Below are 21,572 nucleotides of genomic sequence, written 5' to 3' on the forward strand. Positions count from 1 at the left end.
CAAATTATACAAATTCAGGATTCACAGACACTGTGAGAAAATAGTTTGGTTTTAGTCACAGAAATTTTTTGGCTTTTGTTGGGGCAGGTAGAGGTGAGTGGTGTTGCATGAATTACTCATGCAGCAAGGGCTAAGTAATACAAAACACGACTTTACTTTGAGGTAGAATCTCTAAGTTTTTGAATGATTAGATGATGGAAATGTTCAATGTTAATATTACCTGTTAGTTAAGACCACAAGACTTAATTACATTTAACCTACAAGTAATAATAAAATTAGAATATTAGACATTTAGAAAAAGTCATTTTTGAATCCAGATTTTCAAAGGAGTCCACACAACCAAGAATACCGGTTGCAAAATGAGTAACTGTAGATACCTTTGATTTACAGATAAAGGAGGACCTGAGTTAATGTACAAAGACTTTAAACATGCCTTGAAGCTGATGCAAGTTCAATTCTAAATTACTTCAATAACAGAAATGTCAACATACAGAGTGCAGGCCTTTTTTCTTCCTGTCCTAGTACACACGAAGACCATGTTTATATTACCTTGTAGTTTACTAATTATGTAATGCATTATGCTTGTACACAATATCTATAGCTTAATTAACATGCTCTTTTTGCTTAAAACACTTTAATAATCACCAGCCTTCATAGAAACATTCATTAACACAAGGTCTTATCTTGATGTTGATGGTTTCTAACTGATCAATATGGTGGTCTCAAAGGTTGGGTGACTAAGTCAATTTCTTAAAGTAGACAGCAAGAAAGTTTGGAACATTGATTGACTTTTTCTGTTACAAAAGATTTTGCGGGGGTGTGTGGAATGTGATGCTGTTTGACAGAATGTGATTCACAGTAGAAATTTTATTTTTCAAAATTAACATCAACCCAAACACCAGTCCCAACCTTGTCACCCTTTTATCGACTAAGCTTCCTTAGATCTTTAGTTGCCATGTCAACATCTTCAGTGCCTTTTCAGCTACAGATTCTACTTATAAACTTATCTATGTGCAGCAACTCCTCCTGTGAAGGAAGTCACATCTCCACAGTGAGTCCTTACCAGACTTTCAATTGATTGTGCACATCATAATCAACTGTAGTCTAGCAGTGGAAGTGTTAAAATTTACTTAAGTACCAAGTTGATATTTTTTCCATGGCCTACAGAATGAATGTGTAAGCAGGTATGTAGTGAACAGGAAGTTGCCTTTCACCGTCAGAGCTCTTGAGTGATCAGATGCATTATCATAGAGCTGTAATATTTTTCCATAATTATTTTTTCACTCACATCATATCCCAGTTGTAGCCCCTCCCTCCTCTCTTCACAGTCCTGCCCTTGCAAATCCCCCCTTCCCCATTATTCCCTCATTTTCTCCTCAGAGAAGGGGAAGCCCCCCTTGGGTACCACCCCACCCTGGGATATCTAGACCCAGTGCGAGTAAGCACATCTCCCATTGAGGCCCAACCAGGCAATCCATTTAGGGGAAGAGGGAAGAGGAATCTAATGGCAGGGAACAGAGTCAAAGATAGCCCCCACTCCAATTGTTGGGGCTCTCATACAAAGATCAAGCCACACATCTGCTCCAAATGTGTGTGTGGCCTAGGTCCAACCTCTGCATGGTCTTTTGCTGGCGGTTCAGTCCTGTGAGCCATAAATTTAAAATTCATAATGTCTTTAGGAACCCCAGATGGTATTGTGAGTCTTGATTCAGTGTGAAGTTACCAGCTGCATTAATCCTCTAGTCCAGTGTTTCAAACTTCCTAATGCTGCAACTCTTTAGTACATTTCTTCATGTGTGGTGACCCCAATCATAAAATTATTTTTGTTGCTACTTCAAAACTGTAATGTTGTTACTGCTACAAATTGTAATGTAAATATCTGATAGTCAAGATGGTCTTAGGCAACCTCTGTGGAAAGATCCATCTACTCCAAAGGGGATCTAAACCCACAGGTCGAGAAACATTGCTTTATTGCTAACAAGAGTGTTAATCTGACCTTTGAAGCATTGAAGACAGAGTTGAATTAGCCTCTCTAGCTATGAAAGTCTTTTCTGCTCTTTGACTCTGTGTAGCCCTGAGTAGTCTACTTTGAAAGTCTACTCTTTAATCTACTCACTGCTGCTTAATCATCTTTAAAAAAATCCTGGGAAAGCCTACTCGAGTTCTTATGCTAACACTTGTTTCATACTGAAATATTATTTTTGTCATTGTTGTGTATAGATATAGTCTCCTACCATAAACTTTCATATTAATTTTTGCTTCTTACACATTCGTAACCATTGTAGTGTTATAAAGAGTTAAACTCTTTTGCTTTAGTCTTTGACCTAACAGGCTAGATGCTGTAGCTGGTTTGACCTGACAGATCACTGAAAGTTTCCTTGCATCAGCCTCAAGCCTGGTTTGTTTACATTTCTGTGCTCAAGAAGCAGCACTTTTAAAGTGTCCAACTGTTTTTCCTCCATATTGACAACTTGCTAATGGTTTGCTTCAAGGAGCTTAACAGGTAACCTACCTGAGCTCCTCTCAGACCTTCTCTAAGCCTTATCATTTCTAATTCTAATGAAAAGCAAGACACATGTGAACATTTCACTTTAGTGATATTGACTAAACTAATGTCAGTGAGGTTGAGGCTCATGGCCTAAGAAACGCAAGGAGACAGAGATATGGCGGAAGTAACAAACAGAACAGGTAACCCCAGGGGTATGGTTGGGTTTGTGGTGATTTCCAGCAGTTCCACCAAAAGCAATAGACTAAGGATCACTACAATAAATATTGTAAAAGTAACAAAAAAAGAAAAAATGTTCATATATTTTGGCAATTAGCAAAACACAGCACACACAAAAAGATGGAGGGAATCCCTGCCTTTAGGACAGTGGGATTCACAAACCTGAAAAAGGTTCCTGAAAAGGTGAAAACACATCTTCCACTGAGCACTTTGCAAAGCTGCCTAACTATTCATAATTTCAAAAGATGTGGAGAATTTGGAAGGATGCAAGTCCACAGTTAAATTATCTTGGGCATCTTTAGCACTAGACTTTATAGCCGTTTATTGCCTTTCTCTGTACCTGACCTTTACAACCATCAGATAAATCTCATAGAATGTATGAACAGAAACCTTTTACAACCAACTGAAGGGCTAAGAGTGCAGTCAGATGGCATGTGATGGCTACAGCTAGACTTCCCTGCTCTGCTATAGCCCAGCAGCTAATATTTCTTCCAGTGTATGGTAGTTTGAATAGGCCTGGCCTCCATAGACTCATGTGTTTGACTGCTTGACCCATGGGGAATGACATGTGTCACTGTGTATCATTGTTGGAGTAGGAATGGCTTTGTTGGGGGAATTCTGTCACTGTCGGGGTGGGCTTTGAGGTTTCCTATGCTCAGTCTCTGCCCAGTGTGGAACACAGTCTCTCCTTACTTCCTGTAGATCAAGATGTAAAACTCTTGGCTCTGTCCCCTGAACCATGTTGGCCTGGCTGCTGCCATGCTTCCTGACATGGTCATAATGGACTAAACCTCTAAAACTTTAAGCCATGTCCAATGAAATGTTTTCCTTTATAAGAGTTGCCATAGTCACAGGATCCCATCATAGCAATAAAACCTTAATAAGGTATAATGTGTCTGAAAAAGTATCTTGGTTTGTTCTGGTACTATAATGGCACTGAATACCTAAATCTATGTTCCTGGGACATGATCCTTTATACTTGGTTCCAGAATAAAGTACCTCTCCTATTTGAGGTGAGAACAGTGTGTTTACATTGACACAAACTTGCTACATTGAGAGTTGTCCAAATTTTCCATTTCTAAATAATGCAGTATCTGTGAGATGTCATAAAAGCAAGTATACTAGAAAAATCATGCCTCAATTACATTTGGTTTTAGTTTACTGCACAGCATGGGACAAGTATATTTATTTAAATTTTTAGCAATTTTTGTGCCTGTTCTCTGCTTAGGTAATCCAAGTAATAGACTTGGAACCTAACCTGCTACTCATGACCATCTGCAGAAACTGAAATGACACCTATAGGCTCAACATAAGAGATCTTTACTCAGAAAGAGAACCCAGTGCATAGATAGTCAGAATAAGAGCAACAGAAACACTGATGAGCATTTGCCAAGAGAAGTAAGAGGAACAAAGGGGAAGTTAGACGTTCTCAGAAGTATTTTGCATCTCATAAATACATGGATAGTTTTAAAGGATGCACTAAAAGTGCTGATCTCATGTATGAGGTGCATATTTTGTGCCATATATACCTATGTGTATGATATATCATTCTAAGCTATATATACATCTTTGTATTTATATACAAATTGTATGTACATATATACACACAAATGGCATAGAATTATACATCTTATTTTTTCTAGTAAATTGGGAAAGGGTAGAGGAAGTTTGAAATGAATATTAAAAAGGATAGTAAGTTAAGTTGACAGGATCAACTAAAAAGAAAATAATATATCTGAGCTAATTGAAATTACCACTCCTAATAGTTTCTTCTGACACTAAATGAGAGGAGTGAGAATTCTGACATGAGATGATCCTCTCACAGTTAATGCAGAATGAGACTGTGACGACTAATGCCGAAGCCCTACAGCAGTTTCCTGTGTCTGTTCTGTACCACAAAGGTATTATTCATCCCTAGTGTATTTACTTCTATAGTCCTAAATCACATGCTTTCACCTATAGAGTCTGTGATAACTAACTGTGAATACCAAATGACTGTCACATACTTAGCCTGACTTTTATGACCCTCCAGTAAGTCCTCCTGCAGAGCCATGACAGAGTCCAGCTTCCCAGGTAGAATTATGACTTTGCTGTTTGTAAGCTATGTGTTAGGCATGATAATCAAAACTCTTTGTGTTTCAGTGTCATTGTCTGAGAAACAGCATAATTATCTAAATGAGGCTAAATGATCATTGTGCAAATTAAAAGAAATAACCACGCAATGCCCTGTCCCAGGGTCATTTGAATCTTCAATGGATATGAGATTGCTGTCTGTTACCTGAGAGAAGGTGGGGATTATGATCTTATAAATCCAAACCAGAGCTTTCTAAAGGAGAAATCATCATTCCCATTTTGTATAGGAGGGAGCTAAAAGGAGTTATACAAAGTGATTTCTATGAAGACTATGCTTCCACACTGGTTTCCCCTGGGTCTGCTGGGTTTCAGATTGGGGCACTTACTACTTTATTTGCCATATGTTCTGGTTTGTCATTTGCTGTTCTACTGTAAAGAACACTGGTGTAGGTCAGACACGAGAGTGAGGGCATAATATAACAGGTCCATCCACATCACCATCGTTAGTTTCAGTTTCCCCACTGTAAACAACAGACCATGATGCTTACTTTTCCAGTGAGGATAGCAGTTTAAACAATATGATAGTTGGCATATATACTATGTGACTAATTTTGGAAGTCAGTGCATATTTACATTGTCTTTATTAATATGTATCAAGTCCCTATGGTCACTCTAACTTTAAAAAGTGTGTTAAATATACCTAACCACTGACTATTAAAATGAAGGACTTCCTTTGCTTGGAAGCATCACTGCACTTCTAACTTTGATACACATTTAATCCCTTGACCAAGCTCTGTGGCCTGACATGCTCTACTACTCAGGACTCTGTCTTAGTTTAGGGAGGTGATACATGTGTACCTATAGTATAGTAGATAACAATGACACAGGGCCACAATTTAATATAACAATAGCTAGGCTGCAGTTATATTTTTTATGTTCTTACATAATAACTATAGGTGGAGAGCCCTTTAAGTCAAATACTTCCAACATACGGAGATCAGTCTTTCATACTGACTGTACTATCTAATGGTTACTTGTTTATAAATTTGGTGTTCAGTTCTCTGGACTTCAGCATTGTATACAAAAACCTGGAAACTTGGACAATCTTTGCTCCCGTTGAGGAATTTGAAGTTCACCTGTTGCTACAATGGTACTCTTCTTAGCAGAGTTGAGAGATGATTCATAGTAACTTTTCATTACTACTGTGCAAAATATCCAAATGTAGATGCCTTCAGTTTTGTATTCCCTTCAAGGACCAGATTGTCCTTAAAATCTAATTAATATAATGCATCCATATAAAAATAATCATGACACTGTTATTAGTATGTGAACAAGGCTAAAAGTACTTATCAATGTGACGATATTCCTTTTTACAATCACTAATGTGCATTGTCATTAATCAGCCATTTTTTTTAGGAAAGAAAACCTAAAATTATGGCATGCCAGTGTCACAGAAGACCGCATACAGGGTATAGTCTACTGATGGCCCGCTAACTCGGGATGCAAAGGAGAGATGATGCTCAGAGTCCCCAAACTCTCATATGAGCTTTGGAACTGGATGATGGGAGGACATCTGTCTTTCCTTCCAATTTGTAGCCAAGTAATTTAATAAAACTAAATTATAGTATTCTCTGACAAAAGCTATCTTCATGCTCTGTGTGAAACTTTTATTAGGCTTGGTAAAGAGAAAATAGAGAAGTCTGTTACCTTACCTATATGTTGCCCATACATGTGATAGAAGAAACTGAAACAATATGCACTATTGGTAGGTCCATATGGATTTTTGGGAGCTATGCTGAATACAGGGCTGAGAAGTCGAGCCTTTTCTCCTTCTAGTCTGGGTCGCGATGTCTCGATGTACATATAAAAACCTGAAGGCAGGAGAAGCGAGTGATGAAGCACATACTTACAAGGAAACATGAAACGATATTGTGACACTTCAGAGCTTTGATTGAAAATAAAAACTAATGTTTTATATCTCATTTATAAAAGCTGCACGGCTACACACAACCACAACTTTAACAGAGAAAAGATTAAGATAGAAAGAACTGAGAAAAGTGGAAATTTTGGAGCTGAAATAACACAGAATAAAACCAGCCTGATCTCTCAACTGTGTTTATCACTGAGGAGTGAGGAAACATTAATGAGCACAGACTTCAGAAATATCTGAATTGCTGATAGTATGTGTAAGATACAATGTTTTATTCTAAGGAGAACACTTGAAATGTAAATAAAATATCCGATAAAAAGAAAGATTCTCAAATGCATAGCTCACTGCCCACTTGTGCTTCACGTTGAGAACACTTCCAGCTCTCCAGGTGCCGTAAGCTTAGCCCTAGAAAGCTTCCTACCTTCTTTGGAACCACTCCGATCTGCATTGGGACCTGTGTTAGGGGTGTATTTTGTATTTCTTGTTGCAGTACTTTGCTTTGTCCAGTCAAAGTTATCTGTATCATCTTGGGTGAATAAGCATATATTACCATCTTCAAATCCACAGTGAAATTCTCCTGTTAAAACATTTTAATTAAAGTAATAAGTATTGATTAAATAGTCCTATTAGAAATGTTGTAATGTTTTATTAGAAAAACGTCAAATATTACAATGTAATAATAGTGCAGCAACGACATCAGAGCCTTAATGGCACAGTTATCACTAAACATAAAACCATTAGAATTTTGATGAAAAAGAGTAATGGTTTTATTGGCATATTTTAATTTTATGAAGTAAGTGGTTGTGCTCAGGCATTTCTGCATGTACATGCAATGTCCTTCCATCATATCACTCCCTGTCCATCTATCATCCTCTTTCTGCTTTTCTTTTTCTGCATTCCCTACTGTCCAGGTTTTAGAGTAACAACTCTCTTTATGTTAAGCCAGTATCTTATTACACAATTAAGACCACATCTCTTGATCAGGAACAACCAGATTTAATTCCAATTAAAAAAATAAGTCACATTTGTCTTATGAATGGGGAAGTTTCCTAACTTTTACTTTAATGCATTCTAACAGTTGAGACCAAAGCGTCAATTGGGAAATAAGCTTTCTAAAACAGAAGAGGGGGTGCAAGCCTCAGTACTGCAGGAGTTGCAATAGGCTGACACCATGACCTTAAAGCACAAAGCATCCCAAGCCAGACCTTATCATACATAAAGCCTTGTCTTTAGAAAGAAAAAGAAAAGAAAATGAATTTTTGAATTGATCTAATGGCATTTCAAACACGTATACCTGGAGCATGTAAGTCTTTATTTCCTATCCTCTAGAAATAACCTTCTGTACACACATCTGCAAAGGTATAACTTTGCTTAGGGCAAGGGTTTTTAAGGAAAATTGCTTTTAAAGTAGTCACCATTCATGCTTGAGTTGAATGTGGGTTTGCCAGATGTGTGCCATCCACTTGAAGTACATTTTATAAAGTAAGTTTATGAAGACTCTGAGAAAAGACTAAGGATTTTGATGCCTGCTATACGCTGAGTTCAGAAACAACGTGAGTTCAAGGAGAGACTTAAAATTGCCATTAAATGTGGGTGGTTGCAATTTCTAGAATAGATTTTTCTTTCTGGATATATCCTGCTTCAAAAGTGTATACATAGATGAGTTGGTGAATTGTATCGGAAACATAGGGAAAAAATATTGACTGTAGTACACATTTTTCCATTCAGCAAAATAAGCACTCTGCAAAGATCTCAATAATCTTCACTGAGTCTCTCAGATAGGAAAGAAAACTTTGGTTCAGTCAGCTTTGCTTATTAAAAATAAAGTAAAACAGATTCTGACTTTGCTGAAGTTCACGAAGGAAAGCACATACACAGACTCTCCCACTGGAGAGGAAGCATTGAGAGTCCCCAGGAAGAAGGATTTGGTTGTGATCACAAGACTGAGTTAAGTGAGTCCTTCTTTACATTTAAGGAATATGTTTTGTTATAGTTTCTTTTGTCTGTCAGATTAAAGAGCGGCGATATGTATTTATATTTATATTCAATCTAGATGGATATGTTTGAAAAGGATAATAATCGACACAGAATATTTGTTTAAAACCTTGGTTTTTAATTCAGGTAAATGTGTGTTTATGTTTGTTTAGAGCATTCATCCTTGAGTTGTTAGGAAACACTTTGAATTGTTTGTAGTTGTTTAATGTGTATTTCAGAACTCTTGTGAAGTATTATGCTTATAGGTTATTTAAAATTAATTGGAATGGGTTGAAGAAATGGCTCAGTGGTTAGGAGCACTGGTTGCTCTGCCGCGGTGTCCAAGTTCAATTTGCAGCTCCTACATGGTGACTCACAACTATCTGTAGCTCCAGTCCCTAGGTGTCTGACACTGTCTTCTGGTTTCTCAGGATACCTCGCACACAAAGAAAACAGACATGCACATAACATCCACATACATGAAAGAAATATAATACAAAAGGGCTGGTGGGAACTGTTTTTAGAAAATTAAGTAAAGAACCTGAAAGAAACAGACCGGATAAACAGTTCTCTGCACCCAAATCCCGTGGGAGGGAGAGCTAAACCTTCAGAGAGGCAGACAAGCCTGGGAAACCAGAAGAGACTGCTCCCTGCACACACATCTCGGACGCCAGAGGAAAAAGCCAAAGACCATCTGGAACCCTGGTGCACTGAAGCTCCCGGAAGGGGCGGCACAGGTCTTCCTGGTTGCTGCCGCTGCAGAGAGCCCCTGGGCAGCACCCCACGAGCAAACCTGAGCCTCGGGACCACAGGTAAGACCAAATTTTCTGCTGCAAGAAAGCTGCCTGGTGAGCTTGGGACACGGAAGCAGAATTTCTCTAGGAGGCACGGTCTGTGTTTACCGGAAGTCCCACACCCGCGGATCCCGGCCCCGCAGCAGCTCTCTGCTCCCAGACCCGGTGAGAGAGAGACCCAACCGCCTGGTCAGGTGGGCACTCCTGAGGCTGCAGAGCGGAAGAGACCACCAACACTGATCACCCCTGCCCACATCCCTGGCCCAAGAGGAAACTGTATAAGGCCTCTGGGCTCCCGTGGGGGAGGGCCCAGGAGCAGCAGGACTTCTGCGCCTGAGACACCCCCGGAACCTGAAAGAAACAGACCGGATAAACAGTTCTCTGCACCCAAATCCCGTGGGAGGGAGAGCTAAACCTTCAGAGAAGCAGACAAACCTGGGAAACCAGAAGAGACTGCTCCCTGCACACACATCTCGGACGCCAGAGGAAAAAGCCAAAGACCATCTGGAACCCTGGTGCACTGAAGCTCCCGGAAGGGGCGGCACAGGTCTTCCTGGTTGCTGCCACTGCAGAGAGCCCCTGGGCAGCACCCCACGAGCGAACCTGAGCCTCGGGACCACAGGTAAGACCAAATTTTCTGCTGCAAGAAAGCTGCCTGGTGAACTCAAGACACAGGCCCACAGGAACAGCTGAAGACCTGTAGAGAGGAAAAACTACACGCCCGAAAGCAGAACACACTGTCCCCATAACTGACTGAAAGAGAGGAAAACAGGTCTACAGCACTCCTGACACACAGGCTTATAGGTCAGTCTAGCCACTGTCAGAAATAGCAGAACAAAGTAACACTAGAGATAATCTGATGGCGAGAGGCAAGCGCAGGAACCCAAGCAACAGAAACCAAGACTGCATGCCATCATCGGAGCCCAATTCTCCCACCAAAACAAACATGGAATATCCAAACACACCAGAAAAGCAAGATCTAGTTTCAAAATCATATTTGATCATGATGCTGGAGGACTTCAAGAAAGACATGAACACACTTAGGGAAACACAGGAAATCATTAATAAACAAGTAGAGGCCTACAGAGAGGAATGGCAAAAATCCCTGAAAGAATTCCAGGAAAACACAATCAAACAGATGAAGGAATTAAAAATGGAAATAGAAGCAATCAAGAAAGAACACATGGAAACAACCCTGGATATAGAAAACCAAAAGAAGAGACAAGGAGCTGTAGATACAAGCTTCACCAACAGAATACAAGAGATGGAAGAGAGAATCTCAGGAGCAGAAGATTCCATAGAAATCATTGACTCAACTGTCAAAGATAATGTAAAGCGGAAAAAGCTACTGGTCCAAAACATACAGGAAATCCAGGACTCAATGAGAAGATCAAACCTAAGGATAATAGGTATAGAAGAGAGTGAAGACTCCCAGCTCAAAGGACCAGTAAATATCTTCAACAAAATCATAGAAGAAAACTTCCCTAACCTAAAAAAAGAGATACCCATAGGCATACAAGAAGCCTACAGAACTCCAAATAGATTGGACCAGAAAAGAAACACCTCCCGTCACATAATTGTCAAAACACCAAACGCACAAAATAAAGAAAGAATATTAAAAGCAGTAAGGGAAAAAGGTCAAGTAACATATAAAGGGAGACCCATCAGAATCACACCAGACTTCTCGCCAGAAACTATGAAGGCCAGAAGATCCTGGACTGATGTCATACAGACCCTAAGAGAACACAAATGCCAGCCCAGGTTACTGTATCCAGCAAAACTCTCAATTAACATTGATGGAGAAACCAAGATATTCCATGACAAAACCAAATTTACACAATATCTTTCTACAAATCCAGCACTACAAAGGATAATAAATGGTAAAGCCCAACATAAGGAGGCAAGCTATACTCTAGAAGAAGCAAGAAACTAATCGTCTTGGCAACAAAACAAAGAGAATGAAAGCACACAAACATAACCTCACATCCAAATATGAATATAAAGGGAAACAATAATCACTATTCCTTAATATCTCTCAATATCAATGGCCTCAACTCCCAAATAAAAAGACATAGATTAACAAACTGGATACGCAACGAGGACCCTGCATTCTGCTGCCTACAGGAAACACACCTCAGAGACAAAGACAGACACTACCTCAGAGTGAAAGGCTGGAAAACAACTTTCCAAGCAAATGGTCAGAAGAAGCAAGCTGGAGTAGCCATTCTAATATCAAATAAAATCAATTTCCAACTAAAAGTCATCAAAAAAGATAAGGAAGGACACTTCATATTCATCAAAGGAAAAATCCACCAAGATGAACTCTCAATCCTAAATATCTATGCCCCAAATACAAGGGCACCTACATACGTAATAGAAACCTTACTAAAGCTCAAAACACACATTGCACCTCACACAATAATAGTGGGAGATTTCAACACCCCACTCTCATCAATGGACAGATCATGGAAACAGAAATTAAACAGTGATGTCGACAGACTAAGAGAAGTCATGAGCCAAATGGACTTAACGGATATTTATAGAACATTCTATCCTAAAGCAAAAGGATATACCTTCTTCTCAGCTCCTCATGGTACTTTCTCCAAAATTGACCATATAATTGGTCAAAAAACGGGCCTCAACAGGTACAGAAAGATAGAAATAATCCCATGCGTGCTATCGGACCACCACGGCCTAAAACTGGTCTTCAATAACAATAAGGGAAGAATGCCCACATATACGTGGAAATTGAACAATGCTCTACTCAATGATAACCTGGTCAAGGAAGAAATAAAGAAAGAAATTAAAAACTTTTTAGAATTTAATGAAAATGAAGATACAACATACTCAAACTTATGGGACACAATGAAAGCTGTGCTAAGAGGAAAACTCATAGCGCTGAGTGCCTGCAGAAAGAAACAGGAAAGAGCATATGTCAGCAGCATGACAGCACACCTAAAAGCTCTAGAACAAAAAGAAGCAAATACACCCAGGAGGAGTAGAAGGCAGGAAATAATCAAACTCAGAGCTGAAATCAACCAAGTAGAAACAAAAAGGACCATAGAAAGAATCAACAGGACCAAAAGTTGGTTCTTTGAGAAAATCAACAAGATAGATAAACCCTTAGCCAGACTAACGAGAGGACACAGAGAGTGCGTCCAAATTAACAAAATCAGAAATGAAAAGGGAGACATAACTACAGATTCAGAGGAAATTCAAAAAATCATCAGATCTTACTATAAAAACCTATATTCAACAAAATTTGAAAATCTTCAGGAAATGGACAATTTCCTAGACAGATACCAGGTATCAAAGTTAAATCAGGAACAGATAAACCAGTTAAACAACCCCATAACTCCTAAGGAAATAGAAGCAGTCATTAAAGGTCTCCCAACCAAAAAGAGCCCAGGTCCAGATGGGTTTAGTGCAGAATTCTATCAAACCTTCATAGAAGACCTCATACCAATATTATCCAAACTATTCCACAAAATTGAAACAGATGGAGCCCTACCGAATTCCTTCTACGAATCTACAATTACTCTTATACCTAAACCACACAAAGACACAACAAAGAAAGAGAACTTCAGACCAATTTCCCTTATGAATATCGACGCAAAAATACTCAATAAAATTCTGGCAAACCGAATTCAAGAGCACATCAAAACAATCATCCACCATGATCAAGTAGGCTTCATCCCAGGCATGCAGGGATGGTTTAATATACGGAAAACCATCAACGTGATCCATTATATAAACAAACTGAAAGAACAGAACCACATGATCATTTCATTAGATGCTGAGAAAGCATTTGACAAAATTCAACACCCCTTCATGATAAAAGTCCTGGAAAGAATAGGAATTCAAGGCCCATACCTAAACATAGTAAAAGCCATATACAGCAAACCAGTTGCTAACATTAAACTAAATGGAGAGAAACTTGAAGCAATCCCACTAAAATCAGGGACTAGACAAGGCTGCCCACTCTCTCCCTACTTATTCAATATAGTTCTTGAAGTTCTAGCCAGAGCAATCAGACAACAAAAGGAGATCAAAGGGATACAGATCGGAAAAGAAGAGGTCAAAATATCACTATTTGCAGATGACATGATAGTATATTTAAGTGATCCCAAAAGTTCCACCAGAGAACTACTAAAGCTGATAAACAACTTCAGCAAAGTGGCTGGGTATAAAATTAACTCAAATAAATCAGTTGCCTTCCTCTATACAAAAGAGAAACAAGCCGAGAAAGAAATTAGGGAAACGACACCCTTCATAATAGACCCAAATAATATAAAGTACCTCGGTGTGACTTTAACCAAGCAAGTAAAAGATCTGTACAATAAGAACTTCAAGACACTGAGGAAAGAAATTGAAGAAGACCTCAGAAGATGGAAAGATCTCCCATGCTCATGGATTGGCAGGATTAATATAGTAAAAATGGCCATTTTACCAAAAGCAATCTACAGATTCAATGCAATCCCCATCAAAATACCAATCCAATTCTTCAAAGAGTTAGACAGAACAATTTGCAAATTCATCTGGAATAACAAAAAACCCAGGATAGCTAAAGCTATCCTCAACAATAAAAGGACTTCAGGGGGAATCACTATCCCTGAACTCAAGCAGTATTACAGAGCAATAGTGATAAAAACTGCATGGTATTGGTACAGAGACAGACACATAGACCAATGGAATAGAATTGAAGACCCAGAAATGAACCCACACACCTATGGTCACTTGATTTTTGACAAAGGAGCCAAAACCATCCAATGGAAAAAAGATAGTATTTTCAGCAAATGGTGCTGGTTCAACTGGAGGGCAACATGTAGAAGAATGCAGATCGATCCATGCTTATCACCCTGTACAAAGCTTAAGTCCAAGTGGATCAAGGACCTCCACATCAAACCAGACACACTCAAACTAATAGAAGAAAAACTAGGGAAGCATCTGGAACACATGGGCACTGGAAAAAATTTCCTGAACAAAACACCAATGGCTTATGCTCTAAGATCAAGAATTGACAAATGGGATCTCATAAAACTGCAAAGCTTCTGTAAGGCAAAGGACACTGTGGTTAGGACAAAACGGCAACCAACAGATTGGGAAAAGATCTTTACCAACCCTACAACAGATAGAGGCCTTATATCCAAAATATACAAAGAACTCAAGAAGTTAGACCGCAGGGAAACAAATAACCCTATTAAAAAAAGGGGTTCAGAGCTAAACAAAGAATTCACAGCTGAGGAATGCCGAATGGCTGAGAAACACCTAAAGAAATGTTCAACATCTTTAGTCATAAGGGAAATGCAAATCAAAACAACCCTGAGATTTCACCTCACACCAGTGCGATTGGCTAAGATCAAAAACTCAGGTGACAGCAGATGCTGGCGAGGTTGTGGAGAAAGAGGAACACTCCTCCATTGTTGGTGGGATTGCAGACTGGTAAAACCATTCTGGAAATCAGTCTGGAGGTTCCTCAGAAAATTGGACATTGAACTGCCTGAGGATCCAGCTATACCTCTCTTGGGCATATACCCAAAAGATGCCTCAACATATAAAAGAGACACGTGCTCCACTATGTTCATCGCAGCCTTATTTATAATAGCCAGAAAATGGAAAGAACCCAGATGCCCTTCAACAGAGGAATGGATACAGAAAATGTGGTACATCTACACAATTGAATACTACTCAGCTATCAAAAACAACGAGTTTATGAAATTCGTAGGCAAATGGTTGGAACTGGAAAATATCATCCTGAGTGAACTAACCCAATCACAGAAAGACATACATGGTATGCACTCATTGATAAGTGGCTATTAGCCCAAATGCTTGAATTACCCTAGATCCCTAGAACAAACGAAACTCAAGACGGATGATCAAAATGTGAATGCTTCACTCCTTCTTTAAATGAGGAAAAAGAATACCCTTGGCAGGGAAGGGAGAGGCAAAGATTAAAACAGAGACTGAAGGAACACCCATTCAGAGCCTGCCCCACATGTGGCCCATACATATACAGCCACCCAATTGGACTAGATGGATGAAGCAAAGAAGTGCAGACCGACAGGAGCCGGATGTAGATCTCTCCTGAGAGACACAGCCAGAATACAGCAAATACAGAGGCGAATGCCAGCAGCAAACCACTGAACTGAGAATAGGTCCCCTATTGAAGGAATCAGAGAAAGAACTGGAAGAGCTTGAAGGGGCTCGAGACCCCAAAAGTACAACAATGCCAAGCAACCAGAGCTTCCAGGGACTAAGCCACTACCTAAAGACTATACATGGACTGACCCTGGACTCTGACCCCATAGGTAGCAATGAATATCCTAGTAAGAGCACCAGTGGAAGGGGAAGCCCTGGGTCCTGCTAAGACTGAACCCCCAGTGAACTAGTCTATGGGGGGAGGGCGGCAATGGTGGGAGGGTTGGGAGGGGAACACCCATAAGGAAGGGAGGGGGGAGGGGGATGTTTGCCCGGAAACCGGGAAAGGGAATAACACTCGAAATGTATATAAGAAATACTCAAGTTAATAAAAAAAAAAAAAAGAAAATTAAGTAAAATGAGGGTTTTTATATTTTAGTTGTATTTGATAACACCCCAGTTTAATTTACAATTTTTTTCTGACATACATCCATATAAATTTGAGGTCCATTTTCTGAAAATAACACTAAGATTTCTCATGCTTGCCTGGAAGTTTGTAAAATGTTGATGAGAGAACACTTAGAAGCACATAAAACACACATTCACTGAGCTGCATAAACTTATTAGCAAAAGTCAGTGTGATATTGGGTATCTTATAAATATGAAAAAAGGAAGTCTGAGAATTTCTATAACACAGAATAGTGATTGTTGACCACATCTTCAATTTTTGAAAACTTTCTGAGTATTTAATTTAAAGACTGTGTGGTTTAAAGGAGGATGGCCCGCGAACCTTGATGTGTCTGAATGTTGAGACCTCAGTTGGTGGATCTGATTGGGAAGGATCAGGAAATGTGGTCTTGTTGGAGGAAGTGTGCCAGTGTGGTGGACTTTGAGGTTTCAAATGCCCATGCCATTCTATTTGGCCTGCCATGCTTTCTCCACAGCATGCTTCTGGATCAGATTTAACCTCTTAACTACAGCTCCAGTGTCATGCCTTGCCTGCCTACCACCATGCTGCCTGCCAGGATACTCATGGACTCAACTACCCTCTAGAACAATGACACTCCTTTTTATCAGTGCCTTGGTCATGCTGTCTCTTCACAACAGTGGAAATGAACTAAGACAAATATATACAGAGATAAAGAATTTTAAATAATTCGAAATATATAACTTCCAACACTCTACCGTCTCCACCCCGCCAACCCCTGCCTGCCTGCCCTGACACTCAGATCTATTCCAATATGGTGAAGAAACAATTTAGCAAATTAGGAACAAAAAGTCTGGGACTCCCTGACCTTCTTGTGTCACCCTATACTCTTTTGCAGTTCCTTGGAACATGCAAAATTCTAGCCTCATATTAAGTATAAAGTATTATCAAGGATCAATACTGAGATAAGATTTTCATAGTAAATCATCTTCCTATTTTAATGTGGTTTGCTAGAGACAGAGATGCATAAGGCTAATAATCTTCATCAACTACCTACACGACTAGGTTTAGAATCACCTAGGAGACACATCTCTGGGTACACACCTTAGGGTTTTTTATTGGAGATTTAACTGAGGAAGGAAAATTGATCCTGAATGTGGGTGGTTCAACCTCATGGGCTGGAATCAGCGACTGAATAAAAGGGAAAGAGGAGAGCTAGATGGGCACCAGCATTGGCTCATCTCTTTCCCGACTTCAGATCCGATAGCCATGCCTTCCTTCCACGATGGTCAGCATTGTTATTATACCATAAGAAAGCATGAGTCCTTCTATCTAGAAGAAAGCATGAGTTTCTTCTACTGTGTAATGAATATGAGGCATGTTTACATGTGGGACTAAGTTTCAGGTACATGCACACTATTCTTTATCATGTATTTAAAATTAAAAATGTAAATCAGAATTCAAAACCAAAATGAGACTAAAAATATTGGAATGTAAAATTACGTAAATTTAGTGATTGATACCCAGGTCTGGTGGTGCATCTTTGAAAGTCCTACACTTCAATGAAGAAGACAGAACAAGTTTATGCTCTACTCTACTTTAGAGTGCACAGTGAAACCTTGCCTTTATTAAGTATAGTGCCAAACTAAAATAATATTATCTCTGAGGAAAAACTCAAATGCAAACTTAATAAATAATCAAGGGCTGGAAAGATGGCTTTTTGGGTAAAATCACACATTTTATTTACATTGTGAGCTGAATTTAAAACCAGGGTTTCATGGCATCAATGAAGAACTGACTCTTGAAAATTCTTCTCTGATCTCCACTATAGATGCAAGTGTCACACTTATACTCCACTGTATAAACTATATGCACAATTACATATATATATATATTCATTAAGAGTAATTATTATTATTATTTTTATTGGGTTTTTATTTCCATTTCAAATGTTATGCCCTTTCCCGGTTTCCCCTCTGCAAACACCCTATTGCATCCCCTGCCCCTGCTTCTATGAGGGTGCTCCCCCACTCACTCCCCCACTCCCACCTCACCACTCTGGCCTCCCCTATTCAGGAGCATCGAGTACACATGCAGCTGAAGCCATAAGTCCATCCCTGTGTAGTCTTTGGTTTGTGGTTTATAATTGGCTTTAATAAAGAACCTTTGTCTTTATGAAGAAAAGACAACAAATCCAAGAATAAAATCAAAGAACAATGTTAACAAAATAAAACACAAATGATAACCCACAAAAAAGGAAAAAGAAATTCATAAGTCACAGAACGATGAAATTTAATCAGTTTGAGGACCTGACTCCATTTAGTTAAATATATGACCATTAGTTATTAGTATGAAAATACTTGTTTTTCTACCATAGCCTTTGAAACTGAAAGTTAATATACAATGCCACTTTTCCTTTTTTTAAAAATCACTGTTTTATACTATGGAAGAATAGATTTTACTTAATATTTACATATTTATAGATAATCCATTCTTCTTTACAGTGTATAATACAATATGATTTTTCAGGTAAAAATGATATACTTACTCAAATGAGGATTTACAGGTGCTGGAAAGAAAGCAAAAAATACAGATACATTAGGAAGACTTATATGTCATTTATAAAGAAAAATTTAATTAGTCTACTCAGAGAACCGTAGTTTCTTCTGAATCTAATGACAACAGTAAGAATTCTATCTGCAGTCCATTTTGTTCTATGGGACACAGTGCAGTCCACTTTGAATTTATATTAAGAACATCCAAGTACCACAAAGATCAGTGTTAAAAATCACGAGGGAGTTGTCCATTTTCCAAGGAATGCAATGCTAACCTTTTACATCTTAACCAGTGCTAAAGAAACCCAGAAGTCAAAGAAGCTATTGGTAAAACAATCTATAATCGAGATGAATTAACAATGTAAGCAATTGTAAGTAAGAAAAAGTAAGGGATTATACTATGTTTTGTGCTGTATTCACTTTTATTGAAAATAATATAACTATAATATACTAATAATTATATAATACAATGTTATAATAAATAATGAATTTCTCAAATCATGTCATGCATCAGAAACAAATACATCAATACTGCTTGGTTTAATTAAATTAAAATATATACAGACACACACAGATGTACTACACAGAGAGAGAGAGAGAGAGAGAGAGAGAGAGAGAGAGAGAGAAGAGAGAGAGACAGACACACACACACACACACACACACACACACACACACATGTCGAAATTTCCGAACATAGAGTTACCATATTTTAAGTGATGTGACACAATTTGTACTTTCTGTGTAGGCATGCAAAACAAATCTTAGTTTTAGAAAGCAATTATATCTTCCATAAAAATGCCAGCTGATTTCCATTGAAGGGGGGAATATAGATCTGAAGTTTTACTAACAAGTAAAAAAAATACTTCTAATCTGCAATTTAAAAGAGAATATTTCTATGGATCAGGAGCTAGCACTGAGCACAAACTTTGCTCTGGACATAACAGCCCTACTGTGTCTTCACAGAATTACAATGGGCTATAATACGCCTTCTGGAACTTCTGTTTTATCCTCCTCTCCTGTTTTAAAAAAAAGCATTTCCCTGGTGCATCACAAACCACTATGTAAACTTGTAACTTCCTAAGAAAGCAAAATCTATACGCATGCACATGAAGCACGTTCATCCTTACACTAAAACACCTAGACCAATTCCAAGAATCGTCCTGTTCGGTTGTTTGCATTGGCTCTAAACAGAAACATCTATATCTTAACATCTTATCTGCCTAATAAATTTATGTTTCAGACAGAATCGGAGTATGATCATAATTATACATGGATAATTCAATGGATTTGGTGTCCTCTTAAGATAAGGAAGAGATACCAGAATACTATGCCATATGGGAACATTCCAAGATCATATGGACAAACCAGGAGGATCCTGTGCAGAAAGCAGCCATGATCTTTGGCTCTGAACAACCCAAGCTCTTCAAATGTGAGGGATAAGTTGCTGTTTTTATACATAATGTACAGTATTTTTATATATCAGCCCACACATGGTAATGGCTCCATCAACATATATAGTCTCATAAATTAGGCACAAAAAGTAAAAGTGCTACAGAGGAAGAGGTAACATAAAAGGCAGAATGGAAAACAGCTAAAAACAAATGTGAAATATCATTCAGCATCTCTTTAATAAGTGGATCATTCGACCTGGGAACTGCTCTGCAGTGTTGAAGGCAGGCCTTTTCACTGAATGTTAGAATCCTGAATAGCATCAAAAATCCAATATCAGTCTCATCAGTACATATTCAGAGTTTCCTTGAATTATCAATTCTAGAAAAAAAGTTGTGAATCAACTCTTAATTTTTCAAACTTCTATTTTTTACTCACTGTGATATTGAAATAGTGAGGAAATATTGTCTACATTTACCTTACAAAGTAAACAATTACTTAAACACACACTCACCCATTAAATATTAGCATTGGAAAACAAAGAAACAAGGAAGCAAACAAAAACCCACGTGTCTACTACCACAAATAGAAACAAAAACTAAGATGACCTCCAACACTTGAACCAGCAGTAATACTGGGTACTAGCCAGCCATAAAGAAATACAAGCTGTCGGTTCCAAAAGGGACTTCAAAGTTTAATTGTACTGTTAAGTTAAATAAGTTGATTCTAAAGGTGTCCTATGTTTTTCTAAAAACGTACCATTCAGATGATAGGAACCACAGAAACATTAAAAATATTGTCAGCTGCCAGTGTTCAAGAGGGTGGGACAAATGGTCTAGACTTATGGACTTTTAGTGCAATTAAACACACCAGTTCTCCAGTATAATACTGGAGGTATGGTGAGCTACATTGAGCACTTTAGGTACAACGCGCACAGTGAGCCCTACTGTATGCTATTGACTTGTATTATATCAATATTCATTAGTCTACAAAAAGCACTCAATATACTGAAAAACTTAGTAATGTCGTCCCAGGACAGGACTCCCCAAGTGCCTCCTCAGTTTCCTGAAGCTTTTTTTTTTTTTGATGTATCTCATAGCCATTTTTATTTCTTCTAGTGAGAAATCTCTGTTTACATCCATGGTCCATTTTTTTTTCCTGAAGCTTTAAAACTACTTTGAAAATCTATTTAAAATCACATTAAAATGGATCTTGGTTCCTAACATCTTAATGATTGAAGTTTTAAACCAAGAAAGGAAAGAAGAAAGGAGGGATGGGGGAAGGAAAGGAGGAGAAAAGGGAGAAAAAAGAAAAGTTTTGAAAAGGCAACACACTGATATTGTATCAAGGTAGTAAAAACAAAGGGATATTTTTGACAGGATCACAGGGCTCAGTTTTCGCTGAAGGTTTTTACATTACACATTTGTAACCTCACATTAACTTTGCAATGACTAAAATCTTTTTGATTATTTGTTTGGCTGTTTTTATCTCATTCTTGATGATTTAGAGAATATGTTAACTTTTACTTTGTGGATACTGTCAAAATAAATATTCCACAAAATTTCA

At 38.4% G+C, this 21,572-nt stretch overlaps 1 protein-coding gene across 5 annotated transcripts in view; it reads right to left on the reverse strand.

Moving 5' to 3' along the window:
* The window catches only part of Mdga2 (MAM domain containing glycosylphosphatidylinositol anchor 2), an 864,098-nt gene that overhangs the window by 38,866 nt on the left and 803,660 nt on the right, over positions 1 to 21,572 (reverse strand). For 4 of the 5 annotated variants that reach the window (XR_001838168.3, XR_001838167.3, XM_008764688.4 and 1 more), the window contains exons 12-14: positions 18,610 to 18,630; positions 7,150 to 7,305; positions 6,511 to 6,669 (exon numbers count right to left, since the gene is read on the reverse strand). Coding sequence is in view for 3 of the 5 variants with exons in the window: in XM_008764688.4 (XP_008762910.2) it covers positions 6,511 to 6,669; positions 7,150 to 7,305; positions 18,610 to 18,630 (336 nt within the window). In the remaining 2 variants the exon portion in view is untranslated. 5 annotated transcript variants of the gene reach the window in all.

Source organism: Rattus norvegicus, chromosome 6 (genome assembly GCF_036323735.1).
Source record: "Rattus norvegicus strain BN/NHsdMcwi chromosome 6, GRCr8, whole genome shotgun sequence".
Taxonomy (NCBI): Eukaryota; Metazoa; Chordata; class Mammalia; order Rodentia; family Muridae; genus Rattus; species Rattus norvegicus.